General features: G+C 39.2%; 1 protein-coding gene across 1 annotated transcript; it reads right to left on the bottom strand.

The window, feature by feature from the left end:
• Positions 1-420: 420 nt before the first annotated feature.
• LMLN (leishmanolysin like peptidase) lies at positions 421-18780 on the bottom strand. Its single transcript, XM_063340759.1, has 17 exons — positions 18625-18780; positions 18196-18293; positions 18064-18094; positions 17265-17347; positions 16456-16573; positions 15463-15641; positions 14700-14805; positions 14350-14444; positions 13396-13513; positions 12004-12111; positions 10270-10346; positions 9515-9625; positions 8655-8787; positions 7903-8062; positions 7022-7152; positions 6066-6276; positions 421-4691 (listed from the first exon to the last, which is right to left on the bottom strand). The coding sequence occupies exons 1-17, from the start codon at positions 18763-18765 to the stop codon at positions 4597-4599; spliced, it is 1995 nt and encodes a 664-aa protein (XP_063196829.1). The 5' UTR covers positions 18766-18780; the 3' UTR covers positions 421-4596.
• Between the last annotated feature and the right edge of the window lie 1135 nt (positions 18781-19915).

Genomic DNA, 19915 nt, shown 5'->3' with positions numbered 1-19915 from the left:
TCCCTGCCGAAGAGCAGCGAAGGTGGCTCAGCTCCTCCAGCTCCGAGTCCGGTCCCAGCCAGCAGCCCAGGGCTCTGCAGGGCAACGCCAACATTCCTTCCGCTGAAACGGGAATTGCCTGGTCAAATCCTTTACACAAAACAGGGAAATATCATCTTCCATTTCATGTGGAAAAAAAAAAAAAAAAAGACTTAAATATGGCATAATTTTTAAGTATTGCATACATGAGGATAGGATAGAGAATTCAGGAACCTCCTTACCTCACTGTCAGGCTGAACTTCTGATAAGTCACGTATGAGCTAATAATAATATAAAATGTTTTACATTCAAAGTGTATCAATAACAGTTTAATAAAGTGATCAATATGCAGACTCGATGTGATTTCATTTTTCAAAATTGTCACAAAATAAATGACTGTTGTAATGGTGGTCCTTTATCATGCTTATACTTGCAGTTAATAATTGTCAGCTCTCAAGAAAAGGACAAGACGACTCAATTTTCTACAGACATTTTATTGATGAACAATTTTTTCTTCTTTTGTATGACATACTTTTTTTTTTAACACAGTAAAATAAGGAAATTTTTACTCCATAAATAACAAAAATTAGCCCTTATATCTCAATCCAGTCAAAATCTATGTAAAATAGTTTGTTCTATATTTACATTCTGTACCAAAATAGGAAACACATGTTCAAGGTCAGCCAGTTCCCTCACAACAGTTGTTTTATCTCCAAGGTAAGCTTCACATTAAAAAAGGCAATATTTGCACTTTGGAAGTCTGGTAGTGTAAGATCCCATTATTTAATATACAAATAGGCGCAAATCCCGAGGAGCGATACATTCAGCCAAGCGAAAGCTGGTTGTTCAAGCTTGCAGGGGGAAGACCGTGACCTGCTCAGCAGGCTGAAAGTCACGCGTAGGAAATGTGGGGACAACAGGATGAAAGATATTCAAGCAGAAAGATTTGCAGGAAGATTTAAAAACTGTCCCTCGCAAGGGAGTGTGGGTATGTCTGCTCTTAAGTGACATCAGTCTTCCTAATTTACTACTGTGTAGCAGAAAGAATGGGCTGCATTGCACTGACAGTCAATTAATGGGGGTCAAAAATTCTCTTTCAGTAATTAACCTACATCCAAGGCCGTGACAGCCCCCCAAGACTTCAACTCATTTCAAGAGGAACGAATTGCCTGCTTTTCAGTGGAATTTCACTTGCTGCATCCTCCAGCCAAAAGCTATCCTTCCTCCTTGGAATTGTTTGAAACGCTAGAAAAACGTGTTCCTAAAGTATGACTTGCCTCAACTTCTAACTGAAATGCTAGAGATTTGAACCGCCAGGGTAAAAAGAAACCGCAAGATAAATTTACTTCCATAATCAAACATGGAATGTTTTAAAAAGATTAAAACTGCGACATCACATACTGAAAACGTTTCTGCTACAGACAAGCTAACTTGTTTATCTCTTAGCACTATTTCCAGGGCTCCCGCTGCCCTGTCTACTCTGGTGAAAACACAAAGGCTTATTTGGGCTATATTTCAAAGTTTTCACACGCAAGAGATGCAGCAGGATGGACTTGCCACAATATAGTCAGGACACCTAAAGTAGGCACCTGCAAACTTTCTATTTATTTAAAACCAATACCGACTTTTACGGGGAAAACTACACTTAAGGCTACATAACTGATTGGTTTGAGCTACAGTTTTACTGTGTTCTACACTCAAAAATGGCTTATGCTTCCTACTGTGTTTGTTATGCTCTTAAAAACCTGAGACATGTTTTTACTTAATTCCTCTTAAGATGTGGAAGTTCACAGCAGGTTAGAAGACTCAAACAGAACTGAGGTAGTCAGTTTTACTCAAATACTCTTTTTGACAGCCACCAGTTCATTCTCACTTTAAGTTGAACTCGACACATTTCTGGGCAGTTCCAATACGGCTACAGCTGCTCCTGCACTGACGGGTCAGAACGTGTTGGATTTTGCTGGCTAAAGTACCTTCCTCCCCTCAACTTCCCAAAGCCACGGCCAGTTCTGCAGTGCACAGCCAGCTGCAGGGCTGCATGTCAAAGAAATTATGACTGAAATCTCAGATTATTAAGGCAGTAATGGTTTTACTTCACTGGGTTCACTGATGCAGGTACTGGTGAATCTGAGCACAAGAGCTCCGACAGGCAGATACATTTTTCCCTGTAGGTACAATGCACTACAGCCTCTTTCTTTATTTAATGCATACAATTCAGAAGTAGGTAAGCATCGACTTTTTAAGCCATCTTTCAGTTAATTCTCTGGTCGAGAGAATAAAAGAAGAAAAGCCCTCAAGACAAACAACTGTGTAGAGAATAAAAATACTCAATTAAATATGACAAAGTTCACACTTACAGACAGGAGACTAGCATATCAAATACCACACACAATAAATTAACACCAGTAAAAAAGTTTAACAGTTATAAAGTTAACCAGAAAGTTCAGACAGTGCAAATATTTCACAGTAAGAAAAAATAACCAATAATTTCTTTTCAAGTATCAAAAGCATTGTTGTTGAATGATACCATTTAAACTGTATTATTGCACAACAGACAAAAAATACAATATCAACCTCTGGGACCTAAGATGTCTTCTCAAACCTTTATGTTTCTCAAGGAATCAATTTACACCAACTGTTGATTGTGCATATATTAAGATAATTTGCTTATTAATCTGAGTGTTTCTTAATTTGAATTTCTACACATTTAAAGCATTTGATTCCTAATTTATATTGCTTCTCAGAAACACCTACTTAAGGCTAGCCTAGGCCTTGGATAATTCAAAGCAAAATTAACCTGCAGTTAAGAAGGGGAACTAGCCCAGTGCGAGGTACTCTCTCAACTGCGATGCCTTCAGACAGTTGTAGGTTGCAGCTTCCTTGCCTCAGCAGTGTTGTAAGAATTTCTTTAAATAAATAAATAAATAAAAAACCCCAAGTCCAGTAGGCACAAAGATTTTCTTACAATTACAATGGAAGTCCTATTATTAAACAAATTTAGTTGTAGCTAAAGCAATTTTACTCCCTACCCCTTCCATCCCCCTACCCTTCATTTTAGAAAGGGATCTAGTCACTGACAATTCTAACATCACAGCACATTTAAGAAGCAGAGTAACGTCACCTTTCTCCCTATATTTGAGTTTTTTAGTGCACTGGGCACATCTGCTCCCTCAAGTTTAACACTTTTCCAAGAATGAAAACTATCCTAACAGGACAGACAATGGATTGCACCACATAAGAGTTTCTTTTACTCTGAACAGGGTTATTTGTAACACATTATATAGAGTCAGAAACAAATAAAAACATCCTTAAGAGTGTCCTATAGAACAGCTGTCCTTAGCAAGACAGATTTTGCCCATTTCCTTCCTCTTACATATTCTGTCATTCAAGTGATTAATCTTGCACCAAAGTGCGCCCTCGTGTGGTTCAAACTGTCTGATTCTCTAACTTATTACAAATACTCAAATAATCCATAGCATTTGGATTATCAACTATATATCCAAGAAAAAATAGAGGGAGAAAAAAAAAAAAGAAAAAAGACAGTTCAGACTTCTTCACACATTCAGTATAGTTTTTGGTCTAGAGAAGTCAATGTGGTCCTGTAAGATTATAGCTGCCATCGCTACTGGTTTGCCCTTCAAAGTGAGAACAGCTGTGTTTGTGTTCATACTATTTAAAAAAATAATAATGCCATTATTTAAGAAACAAGCCAACAAAATTAAAAGTAATGAGAAAAACTATCCCAATTTTACAGACTGGCTGTCAGTACTGAAATGCATCTGCCTAGCAAATGACTCCGAGAATATTCAAACGTTTCATGTATTGAATTTCACAGTAGAACTGGCACATGCTAAACGAGAATGGGATTTCTAGACAGTTGTCTTGGTTACCAGTCTGGAATTCCACTTTGTGCATGTAGGAAGGTTTAAGTGAACCCCAAGAATTAGCCACTATCCCACAAACTTGTATGAATTCTGAGAAGCCTCAAAGCTGCAGAATCCAGTTGTGGAGACAACTGCCAACCACTGGTCTATCCCACTGAATTATTTCTTCCCCCCATAAGTTGTAAGAATTGACAAAACAAACAAACAATTCCCACACCTGTTTAGGCCTGGTTATTAGTAGTGATAGTAACTGATTTTTACATGGCTTTTGACTAAACCACTGAGGTATATTTCCAGTTTGAGGATGCTTTGCTACCAGTCACACCGATGACATAAAAAAACCAACCCTCAGTTCTATTACAGAAGAGTTCTTGTTTCAAATCTCAACCAAGTTGCCAGGTAGTCTAATGCAGTTGGCATATGAGATCTTGTTAACGTGTCAAAAAAAATCAAAAGGTTGCAATTCAGGAAAATACTGGCACTTACTGAGATGACAAGGTAAATTTTCCTCCTCTCAAACCCTGGCTGCTTTTGTCAGTACCTCCCTGACTACTGTCTGCACCGATACTTGCCAGGAGAGATGAGGTTCAGCAGAAGACAGCTGCCTGCAGAGGCAAAAACTCAGTGCTCCGCAATAAGGAGTGCAACATGATGGTGTATCACCTTGGAACATCTTCTGGACCCATGCTTAACTCTATGCGCAGAGAAATAACCCTGTTAGCAGGGGAATTAAATTAGCCATCAATAGCCAAAGGGTTACAACCAGGCTAGACGAGCAGGAGCATAAGTCTAAAATAAAAAACAAAACACCATAAAGCTTATAAATTTTATATTTAAAGAGAAGATAAAATAACAAAGAGAACACTAGAAAACACCAAAGACCCAAAACACACTTGCAGTAATCTGCACCGATTTATTCTAGCTTTCAAGGCTAGGAATTCAAACCAACCAAGTAACGTGATTATTCCCTTTACAGTTAAATAAATTTCTGCATTCCTTCGCTAATAGCAATTAGAAGAACAAATAAGAAATATTTATTGGTATTGCACAAAAAGAGCAGAAGTTCCCTACGTCATGTCTGTGGAGAAGCTATAGACTCTCAAAAGATTGTTTTATGAATACTTTTCACACACACCCCAAATACATGAATCAGGGAGTTTGTCCATATGGTAGGTAATCACACAGCCATGAGGCTTAAGAAAACCATGGACACTAATGTAAACTTGCACACATAAAACCAGTTGTGTGTGTGTGTATAGATATATATATCTCTCTCTCTATCTCTCTCTCTCTCTAGATAGAGAATATATATATTCTCTCACACATATATATGTGTGAGAGAAACCCCAAGCACGAATTCAGATGGATGCTAGAAGATGTGAACCTCCTGGGTTACAGCTTTCTCATTCTAAAATCTAACCTATAGGACTCATTCCACCAACCATTGAAATGTTGCCATCTCTGAGACAAAATGAAACTATTTGAAATGGCACACACAAACCCAAGTGCACCTCTTTGGAAAAAAAAAAAGTTGAGTGTGCAGGTAAACTGAACAGGTTTATTTTTTCCTTGAAAATTGCAGTAGAGACAGCAGGTCCAGCAATTAAAGAACTGGATAAGGGCTTAAAAATAAGCCACTAGTGCAAAATAGTGTAAAGACTGTTCTCTTTCCTCAAGTGGCTTTTTAGAATGCCATCTCTTCTTACCAAAACATTAACTGGTAGTCAGTGACTTGAGTTTTCCTCCCTCAAAAAGCAAACTGACACCTATCTTTCGTGTTCTGGATTACAGCATTAACATTGTCAACGGGAAGTTACACAAGTGAGAACTCACCGCCGAAGTGATAATTTTGAAGGTTATAATGATACAGCCTCCAAAACACAGACCAGATTTTCTGGTAAACTGCTAGGCTAAAGCTAGATTTCTGGGATGATTACCAGAAGGAGACATGACACGAAGTAGTTACATTTCAGACACATTTCTCCTATGTCAGCCACTATCCTGCACGACTGCACAGTAAAAAGCTGGGCACCTTTGCCATCTTCCGTTAACTCCTACACCTAGTTAACTCCTTTCCTGTTCCCCGACAGTCAGAGCTGACACAAACCTTTAGTTTTCAGATGTTTAATATTAAGTTTCACTTCAGCAAATCAGGCAACCTACCGATTGGTGCAGCTCTTGTTAAGTTAGAAGCTGGAGGATCCCGCTCTGGGGGACAGGAGTCACAGAAGTCCGAACAGGCTGGGCAAATCAGATTCCCAACGTGTATCCAGCCATTCATCTGAATGCTCACAGTTAATACCTGACCTGAGCGGCTGCACAAGTACGCTGTGTCCTTCACCCAAACGTGCAGCCCTTGTGGAGAACAAGAAACCTTAAAATAAAATAAAGACAAGTCTGTATTATGATTTATCAGAAATATGTTTTGGGGTTTAGAGGTTCTTTCAGTAAGTAAATCCTACATGCAGTAAGCAGCCAGTATAGCAGCACACATTAACTGCAAATATTTTAACGCACTCAGAGCAACTATTTGGTCCAGGAATGCTTTAAAGCATTGACTATACTCTTTTTGTGCAATTATGCAGATCATCAATTGAGAAAAGTAAAATTTGGCTTCTGCTAATGACTACTTTTTTTTTTTTTAGAGTTGTGCTGTTGTTGAAAGTGAAGACTTTAGTGAGATAGTCCTGAGGAGACGGAGGATAATGAAAAAATAAGTGACATGTGCACTGTGCTTTCCACCTTTGAAACATCAGAGTGACTAATTAACATTAAGCTTCAACAACAGAAGATTCTTATATAAGTTTTCCTACTTGGCTGTGGATAAACTGTCACAGGAATAATACAGATGAAGTCCTTAGCAAGCCTGGAAGTAACACACCAGCCATCCCAGTAGCCACACGCTTAACTTGTTGCACGATCTAAACTACAGGCTTGTGGTCGGAAGACATTTATTGTCAAAGCATATCATATAATCTAGTGATTTAAGGCAGAGAAGATCATGCGCAGTGTCCAATGCAAAGTTCTAACAGCTCTAACAAGCAGCCTACATTTTATGGCTGACTTTTTCCTTTGGTGTTATTTAAAAAAATAAAGATAAAAACCCAACACATACTTACCTGGTAACATCCACTACCCCAGTCAGGGTAACTGAGTTTCCTCCTGCACTGTTCCATGACAAAAGCAGACTTCTGAATAAGACATACAGAGTTTGGTCCGTATTTCTCTGCACCGTAGTTTTTGGTAGGATCTAAGGTAGAAAGAATATACTGAATTGCAACTTCCTAGGGGAACAGAAACTTAATATGCTATAATTAGTCAATGTCTCCACACTCAATTCAAGGTTTATTTCTGAAATCTCTCAGACCGTTAATCATTATCAATTTAGGAATTATACTGTCTTGAATATAAAGCGGGAAGAAATCCAAGATTTAAAAAAAAAAAAAAAAAAAGCAGCACATTTCATTACAGCTATGGGGATATGTTTGTCCCCAGGATGTGATTGCTGACTTGAGCGCAGAGGGTGTTTATTCGTTTGTTTTGAGACAACTGCACAGACAGGTAATATCCTACAGCACAGCATTCTGGAGCTCCGCAATATTGAAAGTTCATGTACTACCCTAGGAGACAAGCCCTTTTTCTAGTAATTCGCAAAGCTCCTTGCCTTGAACAAAAATCTACAAAGCTGGGAAGTGGAATTATTTTTCAGAGATTCAAAAAACAACCAATGAACCAACACCCTTCCCTGCCCTTTCTCTTACGTTTGCATTACTTAGGGTTAATTTCTGTTCAGCTCTTATGCAATTCTTGTATTAGATGTGAGCATTTGCTTCCTAGGTGTACAAGGTAGTTGTGCTGTGCTTCTCACCCCAGCACAGCTTTTACACAGCTAGTACCGTAAAACTAATTTCACATCCAGTTAGTTTGGATACATAGCAAGACCGTTCCAGATTAGTAAATGTAGTCTCTTAAATACCATACTGAAGTCTTGAAAACTGACCTGGTTGGTTTTCAATTATTCTACAGTCTGAGCTGCGTTGAAATTCACCACTTAAATGCCAACTAAATTCTTGACTAAAGGGACAATAATCAGCAATTTCTACTGAGCCACCATAGTAAGGCAATTCTTCTGCTGGTACTCCACTAAGATTGTCAAAATACTGCAAAACAAAAACAAGCAGTGAAGCAGTTTGCGCAAAGCCAAGTGCACAACTGGTTTTTAAATAGAACCAATCACTACAGCTCTAAGAATATCAGCTGTTACTACTGAGGAATGCTATTAATGGCAATCCATGAACGAGGTGAGCCAGAAGTATTTAGGAATACTTAAATAATACAGAGATTCACATTTACATGCACCGCTCCCCCACCCCACCCCACCCCACCCCACCCCCCGCCCCCAGCTTTGCAATCAGCATTCTCTGGGATGAAAAAGAACAAATTTCTCTGCGTGCAATGACACGAGGCAGACTGGGTGAAGAAATACATCAAACAAAACATTCTGGGGGACTTGTATTATACAGCAGTGTTTCCAATGGCCAAGTGACATCTTTATTGTTTTACTAAGATCACAAGGCGTTTTTTCAGCCTCCAGACTCCTTATAATAAATTAAGCAGACAATTTTTCACAATATCTACTCTCATCTACTAGTTCAGAAGAAAAAAAATAAAATGCAACCACATATAGTCACCTGGCTGCAAAGCACAAGAACGAAAACACTTAGTTACTAGGTAAAGCAAAATCCATTATACCTGATATTCCTGAGGTAACTGCTTTGGAAACTTCTGCAAGTTGCACACTGCTACTGCTCTTTGGTCCTGTCTGCAGGTTAACTGCAAAGGATTACTCCTCAAAGTGTCGCAGTATGGACTGATTAATTGCCTCCTCAAAAAAAAAAGTCACATTAGATCACTTTAACTGTTTTTCATAATTTAACTAAGCAGTCTGTCAAGACTGGCTGTTCCCACTCTCCCCCACACTCGGTCAATCACGCAAAGAAGCACCAACTTCTTCTCTGGAGGCTAATTATTCTTATTTGTCTGGTTATGACCTTTCTAATTTAAAGAATATCAAGCCAGCAAACAAAGTTACAATGCACTCATGTATTTAGTTTTAATGACATTGCTTTGTAAACTTTAAAGAAAAAACATACAAGCAAAACAGACCCACTATGCAGCTGTGTCCTAGAAATTTATGAGTATTGTAACAGACAAACAAGGCAGGCTTTGTTTTGAAGATAGCTGTCATCTCCTTCTGTTGCTTTAAGTACAATTGAGTAATGCAAAATGATACCGGTTGCATTTCCAATTAAAAGGGACAAAATAAGAAAGCAAACACTTTTAGATTAAGTATTCCCCCCACCCCCCAAAACATAGCCCTCTTACAGCATAAATGCATTCTACACCCTAAGATGTTTGTCTCTGTATTTACTGAGTGGGATTCTTCTGTTCTTAATATATTTGGTGTGCTCCTTCTTAGGTGCATTCCAAAGGTACTTGTTAATCTGTATCTACCTCTATTTCTTTTTACTGAGTTGCATTTGAAGGACAAATGTAAAAATCAAAAAGCATCAGGGTTTCCTCTTAATTTTTTAAAAAGACTGTATTCTTACTTTTGTCTCTTTTGGTCAATCCAGAATTTACAGCTCTTCATTACGAAGTCACAGCCTTTATTGCGTCCCCAATCTAATTTCTCTGCCATGCTGTAATTTGCTTTATACCAGCTGTAAAGGTATTTTGAAATGAGAATATAGTTACTTCAAACATTCGTGTTCTGATTAACAAGACAGCAGTTCAAAGAACTTCATACTATGCCTTAAGGTCTTCAAATGAAGAAAAAGGGAAACTGCATCCCTTTCTGCCTACAACAAAATATATTACAATTCCACTATTTTTCAAGTCACAATGAGCTAAAAGAAAATTTTATTGCTTATTTGTTCAACAGCAATGTGTCGTGATCCGCAAAGCAACGATGCATACAGAAAGATGAAATTTTAGACCATTTTGCTTTTCCTCTATGTATGCTTTCTATAGGCAAGAAGAGCTGAAAAAATAATCGATGTTTACTGCATGCAACTGAGAGAAGACTTACAGTAAGAAAAAAAAAGTAAACAGACATTACAAATAATACTATGCATTGAAAAGCATGGTTTTTTAAGGCTAGATTAAGAATGTATGGTTTTTGAAATATGAAAAGAAAAATTAACATACTAGGTATAACTCCGTGTCTGATGTAATGCTAATTATACCAATTATCTACTGTGTTGCAGACAGATAAGCACAAGTGCATCAATTCCAAATAAAATCAAGTACAATGAAAACCAAACATCAATGAACCAAAAAAACCCCCACTCTTATGAATTCTTACCCTGTGTCTTCCATTAATGCTAAGGTGATCCTGGAAAAGACTCGATTTTGTGTATGGGATCCAGTCATCGCTTCATTCTGAAAGTTACCAGTTACTATTAGCAAGCCATGAAAATCGTTATTGTACGAAAATGCTTCCTATGAAAAAGCATTTTATTTCCAGTCCCTTCTTACTCTTGACAATCAAATCCCAACCTCTCTCACAGAAGGAATCAAAGGTGCGGCCCCCTTCCCTGCTCCACCATACAAACTTCAGAATTCTAGAAGTCAGAAATCTCATTCCAAATTCCAGTGAAACCTTATCACCAACGTGTACTCATTTTCCGTTAGGTAAAATAAAACTCTTCCTTCTTCCAGCATATTTATCACACCCCTTCTTCTGTCTCCTTTTGGTAAGCTGAAAGCCAAGCTCATTTACTTGTCTTGTGGAAGACTGATTTTTAATTTACCTGGAATTTCTAGTAGTTCTTTTCAGGAGCGAGGTCCACAGGACACACGTCTAAAGGAGCACAGCACTCCAAAGGAACCTTTATTAGCGTGGAAGTGGAATTTTCCATCTCATTTAAAAATAAATTCACACCATCCTCAAAGAGTGACTCCAGTCACGTTGGAGTTTCCTAATCATCTTATAACTAGCAATTTTAAGACCCATGTCTTTTTTCTACTCATTTTTGTCTGAGAAACTTCAGGCTTACAGCAAAAGTCACTCACCCTTAATTACACAACTCTAGGATTTCTATTACTGAACCTCATCTCATTTCTAGAATTTCTTCAAAACTTATAGTTTTCAAGCCTTCTCTCTCCACTAGTGTACTTAGGTGGAGTTAGCACCAGAAGACTTATTAGCGCCAAATTTGCTATCACTACAATACTCAATGAGAGTTGGACCAAGACCAAAATCAGACCATGTGGGTTATTTTCCAGATAGAAACTTTCTCTGGAAAGGTGTAAAGGAGAAAAGTAATTGTCTCCTTTTTGCTAATCCTATTCAATCCATAGAAGTATCCTCATTCTAATGGCAGTCTTTCCAGTTGGCTTTAAACTACTGTTCCACATCAAAGGTTGCTAAAAAGCAGGAAAAGCTAACAATTTCAGTCTCAAGAAAGATGCATTTTTCAAGATTATTTCCACAAAAAGGTCTCGAAGCATTTCCCTTCTTGTTTACCTCACTGCAGATAACAATGTATCCCTGTACAAAGTGTATCTCTGCCAAAAATATCACACAACACAAAGTTATAAATAAAAATTGGATTAAATGTCAGGAGGAAAGTAAGTGTTTCTTTGGTCAGATGAGGTTCTGGAGTCAAGATGGCAAAAGCTACCCCCAGGGCAAATGAATAAAGATGAGGTCAAGATAATGAATAGACAGAACCATCAAATATTTGATGTATAAGAGGCAGAGGGTGACAAAGTTGAATTGACTCAAAGGAATACACCCTTTCCCCTAAAAAGGGAATATACCTTCTCAAAAGGGTAAATGGCAGACAAAAGTAAGAGACATTTAGTTTTTCAGTAATCAGCTTATCTCACACTCACACTCTGAGACTTAGCAATAAGGAAAAAAGATACATCTATCTAGAAATTGGACATTTAAGTATTTGTAGTACTGTTTGTGATTTATTTCGCTGAGGTTTGATACACCTGCATTTTCAAGGCTCCCGTAGAAACCACTAAAAACAAAGGCAGGGGAGCAGACATTCCCACATCCCCCTGCATTCCTAATATCAGGACTAACCTCCAACAATCTTTTCTCCCAGTGATTGAGCTCAGTACCCATGCCTCCTTGATTTTCAAGCTCCATTCCCTCCAGAATTGGACAATTAAAATGTTTTCGAGCTTCTTCCTAGAAAGAAAACATTTCAACACAACTCTCAAAATATTGAGATGGATACCCATATGCAGTCCTAATCTTCTAGAATTATCTTTTTTAATTAATTCAGCATTTATTTTTCTACAATCTTGTTTTCTTCTGAATGCAAAACACTTCTCCTACTCAGAGGCTGACTAAGCCTGCAAGTACCCCCACACAAACCCTAACAATCTGGCTACTTATCTCCTGGAAATAAAAACATGGAAGTTTACAAGAATAAAACAGCAACAGAACTAGCTGAGAACAGCATGTATACACTGAAGACCATGTAAAAAGGCAACAAGAAACCCAAACAATGTAGGAACACCACAGTCCTGTTTCTGTCAAACGTTTCGGAGAAAAAACACTTTTCTATTAAGAAGCTGAAAGTATCAACTGGTTTTGCATAGGAAAATGTTTTCTGCAAAATATCTGAAAATCTTAAGAGGCATCACAACAATGGTGTGGTCTCACGGTCAGAAGCCCGGCCTTTGCCATGCAGCACTACCTAGGAGCACCTTTAACGCTCTGAACGGTTTGACCAGCACAGCCAATTTTCAAAACAAGGGTAATTAAACCAAGTTTACTCTATATACTGTGTTACAGATTTAAATCAAACAAAAAGATTATTTGTGGCCAAATAGGATTAACACTGTAACTTATTTCCAATCCCTGTTTATTACACTTAAGCATATGTTCTGTCTGGGGCAGGGAGGAGAGTCAGAGGCGTAGGAAGCGATAAAGATTTCCAAGAATACTTGAGGAATTTATTTTTAAACATGACAAAATGTTAACTGCATTATTTTGTAATTGACAGAATTAGAAAAAAAGATAAAAACAATGTTTTTAAAGAAAAAAAGTAGAAAATAGGATGAACTTATAAATTAGAAAAGCAGTGACAACACTATCTCTTAAGGCAACAGGAGTACTCAGTGGCTAAGTCTGTAGGAAAACATCTAAAGAGTAGGATTAAGGTACCTATTCATACCATTTTTGCTTAACCTTTTTATAATTTACTTCCCAGTCCCTTCATTGTCTCTTACTATGTCAATTTATTTATTTCATACGATATCAACCATTTTCCACTTTACTTTGGATACACCCTCTCAACTAATCACACCATCCTAATTGCATAGTCTTTGGGTCACGCTTTCAGGAAAAAGGTACTCAATGTTAGGTTATTACTTCTTAAAGAAGAATAAGAAATATTTATGACCTGAGAATGTGACGGCAACCTTGGCATACAAAATGTAAAAGTTTAAATTAATCCACACTTACAACTACACGAGGTGTTACCAGAAGATACACAGCATGGCGCAGCATTTTGCCACCACGTATGTCCCATAACCTCACTGCTTTATGAACGACTTTATTGCTCCACTGATATAAACCTAGACTGTAAGAAGAACGTTTTGGTTACAAATCTTTCCCACAAATACACGCTACTGTGCAAGGATTTACCTCTGTAAGAAACAGAATCATGAATAATCTCTATACTTACTCTTGCTTTCTGAGGTTTAAATTTATTAGGCAACATTTCTCCTTTGTAAGATATGCATTTATTATATACACAACTCCAATTTAATAAGCCAAAGTAAGAGTATTAAAAAGATGCCTATAGGCTCAAGACATATTTTCTACAGTTACCAAAAGTGTAAGGAATGAAATAAAAATCCTCAGAATTGCTATTATAAAAAGAATGGTGAACAAACCCAAAAGCTCTCTACCCTTCCACCTCCAAAAAAGCCCTTGAAGAACAGTTTTACAATATCAACTAAATGAAGAAAAAAAAACAAAGCAAACTGTTTCAATAACAAGTCAGAAAAATCACGCAGCAGACTACACACTTTTCCAGTTCTGCATAACCATAAACCTTGAATTATATATCTTAAAAACGAACTGCACTGACTACAGAAAATACCAGTCCCAATTTAGTCAGATGTTCAGCAAAAATTGAAATTTAAGCATGGGTAATTTTAATGCTTAACTTCAAGCCTCCTGATAAATGAAATCCTGTCTTAGTCTGTAATATACGTGGATAATATAGGTGCTTAATGCCAATGTAAAGAAAGACTAAAAAAACGCCACACACCAATGTTTCAACGTAATAAAGGCAAAGCATTCTAATAATGGAATCAAGGTGGATTTTCAACAGGCAAGAATACATCCTAAAAAGGCAAGGTGAAAACATCCTTCAATGGAAGTACTGAGAGGGACAAAAGAATAAAATACCTTTCATTAAAAGGAGGGAGTCCATCTGCATATCTTGTTGTCAAAGGTTTTCCGTCATCATCACGGTAAAATGCAAACAGTCCAGCAGAGAAACCCTTCAAGTTAAAAACCAAGCACACTGAAACCTTTGCTGAGACATTCACATACAAAGTCAAATGCCACGAAAGAGTTACCACTCCTGCAGCAAACACTCTGGAAGTACCGCACTTCAAGGCAATTAACACACAAATTGAAGAAGACAAAGCAAGAGATTACATCCACCAAACATCCTTCTCTAGCAGCGAGCTGAAGGTATGTGAGGAAGCAGGCACAAATTTCAGGGAAAAGCATTTTATAACATCAACCCTTACCAGTGCATGGATAATCTCATGTTTCACTGTAGACAACATGCCAACGAATTCCTGAGCTTGCGTTGAAATCATATTTGGACACAAGTTCGCATATCCTGCTATTGGCCTGGAAGAGAGTTTTAAAATTAAGTTGTTTTCAGTAAAACACTAGCAAATTCAAATCATATTCGCTTGAAGAGGCAGAATATTTAAAAGAAAACAGATACTAATGTAAAAAAAAGTTTTTCCAAACAACTTCCCCAGTCACTACTGAACAGTCTGTTAATAATACAGTTACTAGTTTACTGTTGAAATAAGGAGGGATGGAATGGGATCAGTCTCTATATTCAGTATTCTGCACAAGTGTTAGTGACAACAGTATAGGAGATCTGAATTTTAGGTAAGATATTACAGAGGTACAAAGTGCCTGTTACAATGACTACAACCAAAGAGAAACAAAAGCCGCTTAAGTAGGGCCTATTTGCAATCTTCTTTAAATTTGTGAAAGTATCACATTTACTTCAACAGAAGCAGGATCTTGAGAGAAAGTTTAGGCAATAACAGTGGAGGATTAGCTTTGACTTAAATGCCTCAGCTTTGCAAGTTAAGCACTATTTGATTGTTATGTGGTTTTACACGAAGGTAGTGCTTGTCTTTATTTCAATAATGACTTCTACTTTGCTATACTATACAACACAGGCAAACAATTATACTCCACATACGAACAATTTAAAAACCTGAAAGTTTAATTAAAAAAAGAGTTTGTACCAGAGCAAATACTTGCCTGTCCATTTCAGCTTCCAGTTGGCAGTAGGCTGCATATGCGATGATATTTTCATGGCCACACCTTTCAGTAGTGAGAGCACTAACGTAAAGTACAAAGTCAGCATCTCGAACCCCTTCTTGGTCAGGTATACCCGTGGGTCTGCAGTGCCATTCACTCCCATTGCACACCCTGCATTGCTTTGACAATGTTCAAATGGAACAATTAAAATACATTAGCTATGACAGAAATTTTGCATGACAAAATTCAACTAGCCTGAAGCCAACAATAAATCCCACTGCAAGACAGCAGAAGACGGGAAAACTCCCTATGAAGACAGTAAACAAGGTCAGGCCCAAGGAATAACTTTCAAACGACTAGCTCTTTTGATTTATCAGACACTAGGAATGTGGCAGCTTTTGAAAAAAAAGCGCCTGCCAAGCTAGATATCCCAAAATTAGCACCCTTTATTTCCTACAACATAAAAAAAATTGGCTCACAGAAATAGTATATATAAGTAGCAAATGCATTTCACATGTGATCTTGTATGTTTTGAATACTGTAGTTGAAACTTGAAGCTAAGAGAAAGAAAGAAATCTACTGATCACATACTACAGTTTAATCAAACATTCATGCAAGAAAACAAGTCAGAAGCATTTCCAGCGCCGTGTTCCTAGTTCAGTGAATAACCTCTTCAAAAAATATCAACATGTATCATTAATTCTGTGAAAATTTGATTCATTGACCATGGAAAATAATGAATTGATTAGTTGCAATTTAACAAGCTTTAAATCTCATCCTCTTTGTACAGTTCATTATAACACAGGCTCAGAGAACAGTAAATGGTCCAGTTTTATTTAACTTTTGGTTCAACCGCTAAAGTTGCTCTATTCTGTCACTCAAACTTAGCGATCTCCTGCAAACAGGTCACTGTTAGCAATATTAACTTTTTTAGTAATTTCTACATACAATAATACTTCAAAGGTTAAGAAGCACCTGGATGGCTTAGCTTACCTGGAGGTGTTTCTCAGGAACTATAACTGGCCCACATCTCGTATGCTGTGCGCAGGCTCCTAGGCAGTATCTGTGAGGGTCAGCTTTCCTCCTCAAATATTGGTTTGTCGCACACTGCCTTCAATCAAACATGAAAGACAGTCACCACTGGTTTATAATCAAAAAGAAACTGTAGAATAGTCTTACAGCACCCAACAACACTATAATAGAGGTATTTAATGTAACTTCCACAGTGAGAATTGTTAGTTAGCCTGCTCTGGAAGATCTAATGCTTTCAGTTGTTAATGGAGTATCCACAGGTTCAAAGAGAGATTACAAACAGGTTCATAGATAGGGGTACATGTAAAAGAAAACAGGCAGCATAGAATCATAGAATTGTCTAGGTTGGAAGGGACCTTTAAGATCATTGAGTCCAACCATTAACCACCAAACCATGTCCCTCAGCACCACATCTACACATCTTTTAAATACCTCCAGGGATGGCGATTCCACCACTTCCCTGGGCAGCCTGTTCCAATCTTTGATAACCCTTTCTGTGAAGAAATTTTTCCTAATATCCATCCTAAGCCTAAAGGTTTCCTAATATACATCCTAAACCTTAGGATGCCTAAATAAAGGGCACGTGTACCCTTTAACATGTGTTGATCATGGAAGGTTTGTATATTCTCCCTAAATAAGATCTGCTACCAGCACTGGGACAGACGGCTCACTGGTCCAATTCAGGAGAGCATTTCTTACATCTTAGAGTCTATACAACACAATGTTAAACATCAAATATAACAAGCGATTTTCAACAAACTTTCACATACCTGCTTAGTAATATAGTACCCGAGGATTTGCGCACTTGAAATGTCTTCTCCAAATAAGATATAGCTTGTGGAAAAAGCTTGTTCTAAATAGAACAAAAATAAAAGTCACCCAGTAGCAGCGCAGACATAACTCACCTCACAAGCATTAACTACCAAGTTACATGAAACTTGTCAGATGCTGTGGTATAGCAGAATAGCTGAAATATAGACTTCCTAAGAAGTTTAATTGTTATCAATATATCTTAGAAAGATTTTGTTTCAATATTCCCAAATATTTTTTTCAATATTCCCATATTTTGTTATCGGAATAACAAAACGAGAAGTACTAATTTGAATGTACAGCTTCAAAGAGGCTGAATTCATTTCAGCCCTGAACTTACTGGTCACTGGGAACAGTCCATCAGAAATTTCTAGGAGCTCCTCTCTCTCTGCAATCCTCAACCCTGATTGCTGCACTCTTTTACTCCTTACTTGCACAGTATCTCAAAAGAAGCCATGAGAGATATTTGAAGTATTCTTTCTGGTGCCAAAAAACCTTTAAAAACTATATACATATTGCTCACTGAAACCTTTGCACATTGGGATACAGCAAGCACCTACCAAACAATGTTAATCAAAACACTGGAAGTATTTGGTATGGAGGCATAATCTGTACACAAAGCCTTGGTTTCCCTGGCTAGAGGATACGAATTGGCTGGTATTCAAAGCCTTTAATTAAAGGCTTTGGACTGGCAAAGCCTTAACTTCATCCACATAATAAGATATGTACAAATAAAAGAGAGAAGCAAATATGACATACCTTTATAAGGTGCCTTTTCTCAGGTAGCAAACTGTATTTAAAACAAAAGAAAACGTTTGAACAAGCTGTAGTTAATAGGAAATTCATTCTCAGATACGAAGAGAAAAAAAAACCGCACAACATCGTACTCACTCCTCAACACTTCTGTCGTATATAATCTTGATTCTTAGCTGTTGATCCACATTTCTCTTCAAGACATGATTTTCCTTAAGAGGAACTCGATAGACAACCTGGCAGGGAGACGAACAAGACGCTGGATGAGGCAGCTCACCCGGACAGCCGCGACAACCAGCGCTCCCAGGCCCTTCGCTGCCTTTCGTTTCGAGGAGCCGCTTTTTGTCTGTTTTTCAAGCAAAAACCCTTCCCGCCCTTCTCCTCGCGCCCTGCCGCGCCGGTCAGCCACTAAACACCCGCTGAGGAGGGAGGGGGACACCCCGCACGCCTCGGCCCGGGGCAGCCGTGAGGGGACAGACCGGGGCTCCCCTCACAACGCGAGCGGGAAACGGGGGACCCCTCGCCCCTCAGCCCCCGCCGCCTAAGGGGCTCCCGCGGCGGCCCCACCTCCTCGCCGCTGGGCACGCGGTGGTGACAAGAGGAAGAAGAGGAGGGAGAAAGAAGCAGCAGCGCGGCGGCAAAAGCAGCGAGCAGCGGCCGGTAACGGCAGTAGGGCCAGGGGCGCCCGCCGCCCGGCTCGGCGGCCATCTTCGACTGCCTTTCCGCCGCGTCGCCATGGAGGCAGCGCCCTCGGCAGCGGCCCCAGCCAATGGGCGAGCGGGGAAGGGTGGGGCGGAGGCGGCGGGAACTCTTGATTGGGCGCGGCTCGCGGCGGAGCGGGGCCGGGCGGGAGCGCCGCGGTGCAATGCGGCGACAGGCAGGGGAGTGCGGCGACAGGCAGGGGAGCGCGGCGACATACGGCGACATGGACCTTAAAGGTCATGTAGTTCCACCCCCCCGGCCCTGGGCAGGGACACCTCCCACTAGACCAGGCTGCTCAAAGCCCCATCCAGCCTGGCCTTGAACACCTCCAGGGATGGGGCAGCCACAGCTTCTCTGGGCAGCCTGTGCCAGTGCCTCACCACCCTCACAGTAAAGAATTTCTTCATGATATCTAATCTAAATCTACCCTCTTTCAGTTTAAAACCACTACCCCTCGTCCTACCACTCCATTCCCTGATAAAGAGTCCCTCCCCATCTTTCCTGTAGCCCTTCAGGCACTGGAAGGGGCTCTAAGGGGCTTTAGATGTGGTGTTAAGGGATATGGTGTAGGGGAGAACTTTGTAGAGTGGAGCTGATGGTTGGACTCGATGATCCCAAGGGTCTTTTCCAACCTAAATGATTCTATGATCCTAAGGTCTCCCCGGAGCCTTCTCTTCTCCGGGCTTCTCAGGAAGCTTCAGCTGTGACATTGCTGAGACATCACAGAAGGTACCTCACCTCGAACAGGGTGTGAAACAAAGCAAAACAGTGTGTCCTACGTCTTCTTTTGCAGCTGCTGACTTAGAAATAAGATAGCAAAAAAATATAACTTCTGTACAAAAAAATCTATTATTAAGCTGCAGTTTGCTTTAACTGGGAATTTATGCAGGGTGTTCATCTGGAGCGTTGCACCGGCATCTGTGTGAAGAGCAGAAATTTTTTTCATATGCCCACCTACAAATACCATAAGCACTTTTCCCCTTTGCAGGCAACGGGAACATCCCAGCAGGGTTTCAGAGACCCTGGCAGCTATTTGCAGCACGGGGTCCTTTGGAGCCTGCCCGCGCACATCTGTCACACAGGCAATACAAGAACACAATTCTGTCTTCTGAGTCTATTCAGCTTCTCACTATTTATAGCATCACTCTAACATATA

The sequence above is a fragment of the Chroicocephalus ridibundus genome, chromosome 7 (assembly GCF_963924245.1).
Source record: "Chroicocephalus ridibundus chromosome 7, bChrRid1.1, whole genome shotgun sequence".
NCBI classification, from domain to species: domain Eukaryota; kingdom Metazoa; phylum Chordata; class Aves; order Charadriiformes; family Laridae; genus Chroicocephalus; species Chroicocephalus ridibundus.
This window is presented reverse-complemented; position numbering and strand designations above follow the sequence as displayed.